Genomic DNA, 13,260 nt, shown 5'->3' with positions numbered 1-13,260 from the left:
TTTTAAAGATTTATTTTTATTGAAAAGCCAGATTTACAGAGAAAAGCACAGGAAGATCTTCCATCCAGTGGTTCACTCCCCAAGTGGCCGCAACAGCCAGAACTGAGCAGATCTGGAGCCAGGAGCCAGAAGCTCCTTTCAGGTCTCCCATGCGAGTGCACAGTCCCAAGGCTTTGGGCCATCCCCTGCTGCTTTCCCAGGCCACAAGCAGGGAGCTGGATGGGAAGTGGAGCAGCTAGGACAAGAACTAGCACCCATATGGGATGCTGGTGTGTGCAAGATGAGGATTTAGCCCGTAGGCTATAGCCTCGGATCCCCCTTTTTATTTTTGCTTTTAATTTCTGCAAGAATATGCTCTCAATTTGCTTTTGCTTTTTTTTTTTTTTTCTTGAGCGACCTCAATTGCCTTTTATTTACAATTCTAGTCAGGTAGCTCTTGGAATCAGAACAGATTCAAAGAACTCTTTTTTTAGTTGATTTTCTAAATTTTACTTTTATTTTTTATGACACTGTTTAATAGGCACTGTATCCTCCCTTCCCCACCATTCTCCCCTCCAGTCTTACAATGGGTGTCTTCCCTGAATTTTCCCAAGTCCATCATGCTGCCACTGAGGTGTCTCCTGACCTCATAGGGGATTATTAGCCAATTTGCTTTGTAACAGCAAGCTTAATCTGCCACTAAATAAAGAATTCAACAAGTACTAAGTAGAGAAACCATTATTCCTTAGGAATATAGACGAGGGCTATAAGCAATAACCAAATCTCAAAATGTCAACTTTGCTTATATATACATATATTACACTGTTTTGTGCTTGGTATTTTAGTTACCATGAATCAGGGGAAATACATGATATTGTCTTCTTTACAACTAGGTTGTAAGGGTTCCAGTTAAGATATTTTGTCTACTGTGTAGAAGATACATATCATACTAGTGGTGCTGTTAGTATAGCGTCTATACAACTTTATCCCTGAGACCTTTGGAGAGCATATTGGGAAGACATACTTTATGAAGCCATTAGGGTCTATTGATTAGATTATTGATGTATTTTACATATCCAAGGATGGAATGGAGTGACAGGAAGTGGGGCCAGCAGTGAGAATCAAATGATTTGCAATTACACAAAGTGGGCGGGCTAGAATCTCCTGGACCACTTAGATTAGTGCATATTGATGACTGCCTTGTAAATCCTATATGGGATACATGCTTTACATCCTTTATAGAGAATTTCACATATTTCATAAATGTGCAAAGGTTTACTTTATGGAATCACTAGATATTGGAATCTATATATATAGCTCTACCTTCTGGATTATGAAACAAATTCTCCTTGATTAAATTCTACTATATAGGTGAAATTTTCAGTTCATCTCTCAAACTTTGCCTTGATAGCTGCTAAGAAAGACTAATTTCTCTGCTATATAAATTTTTTCTCTGCTATTAAAAAATCTTATCAAGACAACAATTTTTACAGTTTCAGAAAACATAATCCTAAACATCTGGAGATCCCTTTTCTTATTATTTTTTGCATTATAAATAGTTCTTTATTGTGAGTGCGGCTCCGAAGATCACTTTAAACAATGTAGGTGGTGAAAATACATTCAGTGACTCATAATTAGTAACACCCAACTTTGAGAGAAAAGCAGAAAAGTACGTTTTACTAGAGAAAATGTAATGAGATGTTGCCATCATTTAGGGAGTGTATTGGTACTTTATAAGCATAAAATTACAGGTTTAAAAAGCCAACTTAGTAGTTACTTTTGAATACCCTAATCTCACACACTTAAAGATGTTAATTAAAAAACAAAACAAAACAGTAACAATTCTATTTTAACATTCCCCCTATCTAGTAAGTAGGGGAAAACTCATTCCATAAAATAATCATCATAGGCTAATAAAAAGCTTCAAATATATTTTACACTGACTTTTAAATAAAATCTCCTATTAAAATGATATACTAATAAGAAATAGAAGCTATTGATTATAACACTGGGTTTAGGTTGTTATTCTAATGGTATTTACTCTGCGAATAAATCTGTGATTCAATATTTATCTTTGTTCCCCATTTTTCTCATTTATAATTTCTTAGATAAACCGCAATGCCTCCTTTTATACTGAAATGATCACCCACAAGCAAAAGTTCAGTGCAAGAAGATAATCTTTATTATATTTTCACTATAAACAAACAGCAAGCTCAGAGTCTGGTTTCATTTAAAAAAAAAAACCAGGCTTCAACAATAATTAAAAACAAACCTTAACTGCACAGATATTTTGGTCACCATTATGATTTTAAAGGGCACGAAAGCCAGCAGCATAAATAACATGAAGGTAATGACTGAGAATTTTTTATGAGCTCAATAACATAGATCACTGCATTAAACCCTATCCTTACATTTTCTAAATTTTTTTCTTCACTGAACAATTACCATTATTCAGCAAAATATCAAATACGCACACTTTACTCCTACAAGAACACTGCTTTAATAATTAACACCAATCTTAAGCTTTTCATTTTCTCCCAAATTCAAGGAATCATGATTCCTTTCTGTGTATGTGTTTAGCAAAGGAAACACAGAAAATTGATTTTGTTTTCAAGGTAAAACAGCAGATTAACTTCACATTTGGTTGCCAGCTATGTACCCTAATTTTCTCTCTTGAATTTTATTAAGAAAATTAATTACAATCCCTAAGACCTGAGATAATAGGTAACCTACTAATGATTGTATGCTTTTAATTTATACTTTATTCCACTCAGTTGAACCCCACATATTCATTTAGTGTTATTTATAGAAGATTGCAACTGAAGCAATAAAATGGGCTACTTGTATATTTAAGACTACTAATAAGGCCTTTACCTAAGAGTTGCTTATTTTATGCATTTTAACTTGCTATAAGCAACTCTTAAAATTATTTCTATAATTTTTTTCATCATTAAGTGCATTTCATTTTGTTTACTTCTACACAGATAACCAAATTCACCATTTTGCTTTTGTGTTAAGAAACTTCATTTCCTCAAAATAAAGATGTTAGTTCTCCCACATAAGTTTCCAAAATGAGCTTAGCATTTGAACAGCACTTGATAATTGCAATGCCTACATGAGAAATTGGTTCATAATAGGCTTTCTATATATTTTTGTTCTGCATTGAATGAATGAATTCTAACGGAGTGACTTGAGTCATAATACTGCTCATCCTACACGGTAACTAATTTTGCTTACCCAGGAAATTTTAGTCACAGATTTAATTTATCCTTAGTTTAATTTGAAATAAGAAAAAGTTGATTTATCAATTCTCAGAATAAACAGGTTAACCATATTTGGTTATATAGTATTAGTTGAGAGAAATAAAAGAGAATTACTTCTCACTAAACACTGAGCAATTAAGGGGAATAAATAAAAGAAACTCAGAGGTGTTAGTGACTTGGCATTCTTTTCCCCACTTCTATCCTTGCAGCATTTTTGTGCTTACATTTATCCCTGGTAGGCTCTCTAAATCAAAGAACACTGCCTTATATCCTTTACAGAGAGTGGATTTTTCCTTCTCTTTACTTACATAGTAATGTTAGTGAAAAGCTGGTATAAATGTAAAATTAGATACTCATGTCATGCTGCATTTCTGCATTTATATATTTTACTAACATTCAACTTTCCCTATCTAAATTAAACTGTATAGAATATATAATCTGCCAACATACTATGAGATAGCTTGCTTTTAATATTCAGTTTTTGCTGATAGCTGAAGCTTATTGCACATCTTGTCATCTAGCATATTTGCAGGTAACTATGACGCACTCCAGAAAGGATACACTGACAAATTTTTAAGTTAATGGCTTTTTTAGACCAGCACTGTTAGTCAGTTACAGGACAATTGCAATTGCAAAAACGTTGACAATGCAGTTCATGGTTCGGTTCTCCCATCTTACAGTACACGTTCCTGAAAATATACACACAAAACCTTGAAATGCCATGAAAACATCAGAATCACCATGTAATATATAAAGAATATACATCTATAAATAGAATATATGTGTATATGATATATTCTATATAAATTCATTTCATAGGTTTTAATATCTTATTTCCTTACATCATTTAACTCTTCATATTTCATACTGGTCAAAAGACATACTTAGATCTAAGTACAAAGCAATTTTGTTGATAAAGACTTTAACCAGATTTAATGAGTATTTGATAAAAAGTGTATTATTTGATCTAGAAACTCAATTTTGTGTGAGTCAGCCTTAAGTCTCTTACCATCAGATGTAGTATCCCAAAAGCATGAACTGGCGGTATGAAAGCCATACGCACTCCTCTGGACCACGGCACAGGTCACTACAAATAAAGTCACAGTGAGGTCACTTACAGACAAGGGAAAGTGAGCCAATACTGAAGTGTGAGTTCAGAGCTCTAAAAGCTGGGGGGGAAAAAGGAAAACAATGAATTCAGCAAGCAAATTAAAAAAAAAAAAAAAGGAGATGGGGGGGACAGTGTTGCGGAATTCCGGTTCAAATCATGGCTGTTCCACTTCTGATCTAGCTCCCTTTTGATGTGCCTGGGAAAGCATCAGAAAATGGCTCAAGTGCTTGGGCCCCTGCCACCTACATGGGAAACCCAGATGGAGTTCTAGCTTCCTGGCTTTGGCCAGGTCCAGCCCTGGCTGTTTCAGTTGTTTGGTTTCTCCTTCCCTGTCCCCTGCCCTCCTTTTTGCAACTCTACTTTTGAAATAATGAACTATAAAAACCTTAAAAGAAAGTCTCTCATTTTGATTGTCCATCATGACAATTTTAAATCCATGGGGTGTGGTTGGTTTGTGTATCACTGCTATAACTATCGGTGATTGCACTACAGGAAAATTCTGAGTTTAATTCTGTGCTTTGTGATGAGAACAGAATTTAAACACAGCAACAATCCACTTGACAGTCACAGTGTGGAATATCACCATCCACCTACAAAGAGGCATGGGGCTACAGAAAGAAAGACAACAGGGCAGGAGGAGTTTCAATAAAAAGAAAATTATGCAAATGGGTGTACTACTAAGGACAAGGAGATCAAACTATTTTTTCATAATGGACAATTTGCATTTTTTAGATATTATTTATATTATCTTTGTCTGAATATGGCCAAAGTTCTTCATATTTTATTAGTATCCAACTTGAGAGTTTATTAGTCGTATGTCTTAATAACTCAAAATCACAAAGACAAAGGTGAGTGGAGGGACACTGATACTTACCAATGTATTTGTATGCTTTTCCCAACTTAACCAAATGTGCCAAGGATTGTTCCACTATGCTTGCCGTCCACTGATTGATGTTGTTCTGATTATAGTCCTCACCTCCCAAAACTCCATCTACACACTAATTGAGGACAGCAGAATTAGTTCGAGAGAATTTTATACAAATTGTTACAAAAATGTATTCAAAACACAAACCATATGCATTATCCAATGAGACATTTTAAAAAATATACACCTGCTAATTATAATATACTGTCTCCAAGTGTTTCATTTTTCAAGTGCTGGTAAACTGGGTTAAAACATTGCCTGTGATGCTGACACCCCATTTGAGCACCAGTAGATTGCTGGCTGATCCACTTCTGCTTCAGCTCCCTTCTACTGTGCCTGAGAAAGCACCGAAAGGTGGAACACATTCATGGTCCCCTGCCACCCACAGGGGTGACTGACTGACTTTTGGCCTGACCTAGCTAAATCAGTGCAGCCATTTGGGGAGTGAATCAGCAGAATCTCTCTTTCTCTGTTGCCCCTCGTCTCTGCAGCTCCATGTTTCAAATCTGTAGCTCCATGTTTCAAATAAATTAATAAGCATTAAAAATAGAGTATTAAGAGTTCTCAAAACATTTGCAAATGCACTGTCATTTTCTAAGATAACATGGGTCATATTAAGGTAAAAATGCCATGGACTTTGTTCCAAAAGACTTAATATAGCAGATACACCAATGAAAGAACTCGAACATCTGTTAACAGAAAAAAAGCCATTCCTGGGTGATAAAGTATGCCACGAAAGGATTTGGGGTGGGGGATTACAAGGGATTAATGTTGACTGGCTAATGAATGGCAGTGAAACAGCTTGGTTTTAAACTAAGGCTCAGATGCCAGAAACATACAATGGAACTAATCTAAAAACATAATTCTACCATACAACAATAATAATCTCATTCTTACTATGCATAATGGTGGTTACTATGAAAATGGCAGATAGATGAAGGGTGAAGACTGATTAACAGGTACTAAGTTATGCCTACAAAGAATTCTGGGGTTCTAGTGCACAGTAGCATGGTTACAGATATTAAAACAATAAGTATTTATCTGTAATAACAAAAAGAGAAAACCATACCCTAATCCAGTATTGTTGGGAACATAAACTAATATAACCATTATGGAGGACAGTTTGGAGACTCCTCAGAGATCTGAAAACAGATCTATCATATGACCCAGCAATCCCAATCTTGGGAATTTACTCATAAGAAATGAAATAAGTATAAAAGAGAGTTATTTATACACCTATGTTTATTGTAACTCAAACCATAATAGCTAAGATAGGGCATCGACACAGACGTCCATCACTGGATGGTATAGATACGCTATGGAATACCACTCAACCATAAAAAAGAATGAAATCCTGTCTTTTGCCAAAAATGTATGTAACCAGAAACCATCATGCTTACTGAAAAACTCAGTCCGCAAAAGAAAAATTTATATTTTCCCTGATTTGTGGTAATTAATACACAGAGTACAAACATTGTTATCTACATGAGGAAGACTAATATTTTGAGATCTAATTAGAGCTTAAAGCCTCTGACTACTCTTGGGGAACAGTGTTTTCTTTCTCCTACTTGCTATTTTCTTAGTTGAATTCTTTACCTAATGGAATATTAAGACTGTTATTGTGAAGTGGAATTTTCATGCCATGGGAATAAGTTAGAAAAAAATAAGGAAGGAGGAGGGTCATTGGGGAACATGGCAGGGGGAGGTGGGAAGTATCACTATGCTTCTAAATCTGTATTGTAAAATATATTAACTGTGTTCAGCTATATAGATCAAATTTAAAATATTAAAGCGATGAAAAGACTTTAAAACATGTTTTATAAGTTTTTAGCATAAGGAAATATTGAAGATTTGAGCAAATAGGTAATATACTCTACTTGAACATTACACAATATATATACATATCAAAACACCATATGTTGTCCTGTAAGCACGTACAATGTTAAAATATTTTTAATTAAGAACTAAAAATGTAAATGGATTTCTAGGCACTGCTAACCAAAACTATTTCAGATTAAAAAGCCTGAATGTTCTAATTTTAAAAACTATATAGTTTTAAAAACTTGACAGAACGAAAGAACTTAGAATGAAAAAAAAAGGCGCTCCTTCCCCACCCTTTCATTTTTTGCAGTCAGTCCAATTTCCCCAAAGAAAAACATCTTTACTGTACAACTGCCCATTTTCATTTTCCACATTTTTATATGTGTCTCCAAATATTGTTTATATCACAATTTCTTAATGCACAGGTCATAGACCACATCCACAGAACTCCTGTATAATAGATGAAAATTTGCTTCCTTGAGATCACCATGCACTTATCTTCTACCCACTTGCCCCCAAACAGTGAATTCACCATTTTTATTTCATTATAAGAATATGTTAGGAACATGTTTCTTTTCAATCCCTAATGTTTCACTCTACAGGTAGAACTTTTTCTTAACATTCCCGGTCTCTTGTCCGCAGAGATGCAGTGAGCTAACCAGCACCTGAGTGACAACCATTGTTGTGCCATTCTTATCTGGAAGAGGCACTCTACCAAACACCCTGGACTTGTTTCTCCTTTCTTGTCCACTCAGACAACCAAAAAGCACCAGTGTAGGCAACTGCATTTTTCTGCTAACCCAATCACATACTGGAGAGGGATTTAGCAAAACAAGCCACAACTACAATCCTAGTTTTTCAATCAGTAATAAAGGAGAATTTTATTCTCTTTCTAGTGATTCTTTTGACTTTTTCTTTAGTTTAGAACCTGAGTGAGGAAGAAAACCTTATTTAAGGGGATCCCAAACTCCAGCACACTTTCCTGTTCCATTAGCTAAGGACAACCCCTCTTGACACATGAGACTATTATCACTTTTTTCCTTCTGGTTACCTCCACCCCCCCTTTCAGCTCCCAATTTCCCTCTTGTGTGCTTTCACATTATCAAGGTATTAAAACATATTGGCATTCTGGTTTTTTTTTTTTAAATTAAATTCTCTTGGCTTATGTTGTTCTAATGTATGATTTTGACCTAGAAAAATATGGTACAATTATCAGGTGCCCCTGTAAATCCTCGTGCAACTTCAGTTAATCCTGGCTGTACGAGGTCAGATCTGAATGAGATCCTGTGGGGCTCTTGCCTCGGTGTCTCCAGGCAGGCACTTGCTCAGGTGGCACTGATGACGTGAACCGTGTCAGAGGGTAGAACTCTTCATGGACAGGCTTTTCATAATCATGATCTGCAAGGGCACAGATCCTAAACAGCCACAGCCACAGCCATAATCTACGCCTGCCTGCTGGACCAACTCAGCTTGTTCCCCTGAGATTTGGCAGTTAAAGATGACCCAGAACCATGAATGTGTTCACAAACACCTTACCCACAAGTGAAGTCTATATGTGACATCATGACAATAATTAGAGTCCTTCAGCCTCAGCTGGTTACCAGGAACAACTTCCGTTTGCCTCATGGGAGGAGGACCAGATTCCATGTTTCAGATATTTTTCTTAAGATTTTGACCTACCATACCTTTTAGTATCTAAAAGGAGCTATTTGTCCAATTAGATTGGGCTAAAAGTATGCAATGTCCAAGGGCACATATTTATAGAACTTTCATACTTTTTTAATACTTTTATATTTAATGAAATAGACATACATGACAATAGGTTAACAAGTCTGTGTAAGATACAATTAAAAGATTATTTTGCTGCAGAAAATTTGAAATTCATGCATAATTTTCTCATACACTTTTTAATAAACTTTTTAATGATTCTTCATATGCATGGGTCTCAGAACTTTTTGCAACAAAATAAACCTATATTTTAATTCTGTTTTTTTCACAAACTCCTTTAAGTATGATCCCAAATTACGTGTATATACACTTTGCAATATAAAATATGTATGTATGTATATACTTATAGACACGTGTTTATTAAAATAATTAATTAAAATAATGTTTGGCTTACTAATATAGAAGTTACTTTATTCAAAGACGCAGCATTAATTTCAGAAAACAGTGAATCAGGTTTCTGCATGAGAAAGGTTCTTAAGTTCCTCTTTAAGAATATGCCCTAAATGGCTAATAGCATACAACAAAAATGTGGAAGCATCCGATGAAGAGTTAACGAATAAATATTTAAAATACTAGTGTTTTAAGAGCCAGCTAATTTTATACTAAAAGTCAAAACACAGCTTTTGAAAATTTCCATTAAGCAAAGAAAAATTTTTTTCCATTAATTCCATGAGCTATAAGAAAACAAAACTTATAACTCACCTCTTTGACAATATTGTGAGCTTCATCGGCATTGAAGCCAACCTAAAGGAAAACAAAGGACAAAGTGGTTTTCAACACAGATTTCCATTTTTTTTTTTTTGCAACTATGTTGTTACCCAGAATACCCTTGGCTCATCTAGACAGGTGCCGGCACAGGAAACTCCACAGCTAAGCGAAGCTGCCAGTACTTTTCTGAACACTTCAAAATACAGAATGCTTTCCCCATCTACCTCACTACAGGTTTTGATTCATTAGTTCCGGGGCACAGCAGGACAACTGCATCTTTTTTGAAAAGTGCTTTGTTCTAGTGAGACCATTGTGTTGTAAAGGTCAGGAAATAAGCAGGGAAGAGTTTCAGCTAAGTGGGAGAATAAAGGGGATCCAAAAGAAGAGAATACTTAATAGATTATTTTCAATTTCTAAAATTGGCATTGCGAAGCAGTGGCTTTCCTGATTCAAAGCTTAAGAAAATACTTGATCACTAGCAATGAATACCATTTTAAGAGTATAAATGAGTCTGACAAGTTTGTCTTTTCCTTGGAGTACTTCTGTGGAATCCTGAACTAACAAGCAACGATCAATGCCATCCAGACGTCCTAGAGTACAGTACTAGGTCACGTGGTAAGACCCAAACCTCAACCAAGACACTTCAGGTAGCACACGGATGGTTCCCACAAAGATGTTCTGATATGTTTTGTGTCATCACGATGTTTGTAGAAACTATTATATAACTTAAAATTTAGTGAAACAAGCCAATTTTGAAATTGTGTTCAGTATCTAAAATTTCTCAAGTAATTTAACTGCCTCGCAAAAATTCTCCAACAACAAAGACTGCACTAAATATTCAGCAATGTTACGAGAAGAGATTTCAAAACTTGCTCCCATTGTCATTTTGTTAAAATCAGGGCCTCATATGCTTTAAAAACTGACCTATGAATCAAACGATACTCATTTCAATTCAACATGGAAAGACATCTAATAATCTGGCTGTACAAGGTGGCCATGGCAATACATATCACTTTCTTGTAAAATTATACATATGTAGGAAGTTCTGCACAAAAGAACTTCTGTAAGACATTACTGTGGAATATGCCTGATGGGGGCTAGCCAGGAATTCCTGTGCAAATCTTTAGTTCTAAATTTAGAATGCTTTTCCCCGAGATCTGTAAGGATGCAAGCCTCCCTATACGACAGCCATCTGCAGAAGCCTACATCCTCGATTGCCACCACACCACAAGCCCCTTTCAGGATCTAATAATGTATGCACAGTAAGAGCCTACTTGCATTTTCCTGCACCTTTAACCGGTGGCTACCAGTGGACAGAAAGCAGCTTTGTTTATTCTTCTGCAAGCTGTGACAAGTTCATGTGGGATGCAGTAGGCCTCATCCTCCTAGTGTTTACAATGAAGGAAGACCTTAGCTGTCTAATCAGAGGCCTGGGTTCAAATCGAGCATCAGCTGCTCTTGGCAATTATAACACGGGACAAGTGTAAAACACCATGGGTTTGTTAGAGTCGCGTCTGGAACAAAAACATTACTACCATCACCAGGGGTCTGCTGAGGGCTAGAAAAACCTGAGTCAGTAAGCAAAAGCCCTGAGTGCAGAAAGCACCTCCTTCCAGACAGTCCAGGTAGTGTTCTCAGGAGGTGGGGGAGGGGGTGGAGGGAGGTGGTCACCGCACCTGAGTTGTGGGGCTGCAGCACCTGCTCTGGGAACTCCTAGGAGCCCAGCAAGCAGAGGGAAAGACCGGTTTCCAAGGTCGGCCCGGCGGATGGGTGGAGCCCACCACCCGATGCCCGTCCCACACATTCCAGTTCAGCCTCCCCCTACACCCTCCCTCCGGGTCCCGATCCCACGGTTTGCCCTAAGCGCTTCTGGTCGCCCCAGCCACCGTGGCCTTGAGTCCATCCTCAGGACCTCCAAATAAGACGACCAGCACCGGCGGGATTGACGCCCAGCTAAGTGAAAAGCACCCGAGCTCAGTGGACGCTGCACCCCAACTGTCGCGGCCCATCCCGCGCGTGGAGACCATCCCGCTAGCACCCACGGCCCAGAAGCACAGGGGCGGGCGGGGGGCTTTCGCAAGCAGCCGAGGGGCGGTACCTCGTCGCAGTGGCGGTGGTACTCCTCCATGGTGGCGCCGACTCGAACAGGGGGCGGAGCGACAGCCCGCTCCAGCTCCGCGGCCGCGCACTGGCTTCCTGGGAGGCCCCGCCCCTTTTATGCTCCGGCGCCTTCCGCCACGTAGGCCCCGCCTCTGTGTCGTCATTCTGCCGCGAACGTAGGGCGGGCTCAGGTCGCGGGCGCGACTGCTGGAGGGGAGTGAACAGGCCCAGTGACCTCAGCTGTTGAAACCGGCGTCTGTTTCTCGCAGTCTCTTCTGGAAACGAGGGATTTGTGGTAAAGAACTAGAAGTAATAGCAGTGGGGCCTAACCTGTTGTCACTCTGTTTAGACCCGCTCCTGCCGCATTAACCAGTAAATAAGTATAGTAAACACGCCACTTTCGTTTTTCCTATTCCTAACTTCACTTGGAAAAGTTAACTTACCATAGTTTGTTTCCTCATAAGAAAGCTTATGTGGAAAATTTGTTAAAAAAAAAAAAAAGAGTGGACAAAAGATCTTCCTCTCTGTCTCTCCTCCTCTCTGTATATTTGACTTAAAAAAAGAAAGAAAACAAAAGAAACTAGAACATTTGGACCTTTAAAAAAAAAAAGACATAGTTTTTATTCGAAAGTCAGATTTACAGAGAGAAGGAGAGACAGAGACAAAGATCTTCCATCCGCTGGTTCACTCCCCAAGTGGCTGCAACAGCTGGAGCTGAGCTGCTCTGCAGTCAGGAGCCAGGATGAGAAGAACCGCCATCCATACGGGATTCCAGCGGTTGCAAAGTGAGGATTTAGCCAATAGGCTATCTCGCCAGGCCCTGCGTCATCTTTTAATCCCATTATCCTGACCTTTTGGCAGCTTCTGTGTGTAATCTTGCTTACTTTATGGTTGGATACGAGAAGCAAATGAGATGCTGCTGACACAACTCCTAAAGCCCCTGTTCCTACATCCCTGTTTCTCTAACTGTAGAATGAAATAACTGACACGGTGTATAAGAGGAGCAAATAGCCCGACTATATATTACTGTAGAAGAACAATGAGTACATTTATTGAAAAATTACCAAGTAATTCCAGATGGCCTTAAGAATTTTCTCAAAACCTCAGAAAAAATCCAAATTAGCTTCTTTTAGCACCTGTTTTTTCATGATTTATTTTTTTAAGATTTATTTTGATTGGAAAGGCAATCACAGAGAGGAGGAGAGACAGCGAGGAAGATCTTCTGTCCAATGCTTCACTCCCCAGCGGCCACAATGGCAGGAGCTAAACTGATCTGAAGCCAGGAGCCAGGAGCTTCTTCCAGGTCTCCCACGTGGGTGCAGGGTCCCAAGGCTTTGGGTCATCCTGAACTGCTTTCCCAGGCCACAAGCAGGGAGCAGGATGGGAAGTGATCGGGTGAGTACTTTTGGTATCACCTCATCCATGGACTACCTGTGTCCCATCTCTTCTCAACAACATTATTCATGTGCTGCAGTCTAGGAATAGCCCATCTCTAGAATTTCATTTTGAGGATCTGCTTCTAGAGGATGTGCTGCTAGCTATCCTGTGTTAGGGTTCTCCAGAGAAACACAACCAACAAGATGTTTGTATGTATACACATTCGTATATGCACATACATAAATGTA

At 38.2% G+C, this 13,260-nt stretch overlaps 1 protein-coding gene across 1 annotated transcript; it reads right to left on the bottom strand.

Moving 5' to 3' along the window:
- Nucleotides 1–2,138: 2,138 nt before the first annotated feature.
- Nucleotides 2,139–11,769, bottom strand: DYNLT3 (dynein light chain Tctex-type 3). The gene is made up of 5 exons (XM_040999989.1): nucleotides 11,634–11,769; nucleotides 9,530–9,571; nucleotides 5,228–5,351; nucleotides 4,252–4,329; nucleotides 2,139–3,931 (listed from the first exon to the last, which is right to left on the bottom strand). The coding sequence occupies exons 1-5, from the start codon at nucleotides 11,661–11,663 to the stop codon at nucleotides 3,855–3,857; spliced, it is 351 nt and encodes a 116-aa protein (XP_040855923.1). The 5' UTR covers nucleotides 11,664–11,769; the 3' UTR covers nucleotides 2,139–3,854.
- Nucleotides 11,770–13,260: the final 1,491 nt, after the last annotated feature.

Source organism: Ochotona curzoniae, unplaced genomic scaffold, assembly GCF_017591425.1.
Source record: "Ochotona curzoniae isolate NIBS_2020 unplaced genomic scaffold, NIBS_Ocur_1.0 contig_1274, whole genome shotgun sequence".
Taxonomy (NCBI): Eukaryota; Metazoa; Chordata; class Mammalia; order Lagomorpha; family Ochotonidae; genus Ochotona; species Ochotona curzoniae.
Note: the sequence above shows the minus strand (reverse complement) of the source record. Positions and strands in the feature narration are given on the sequence as shown.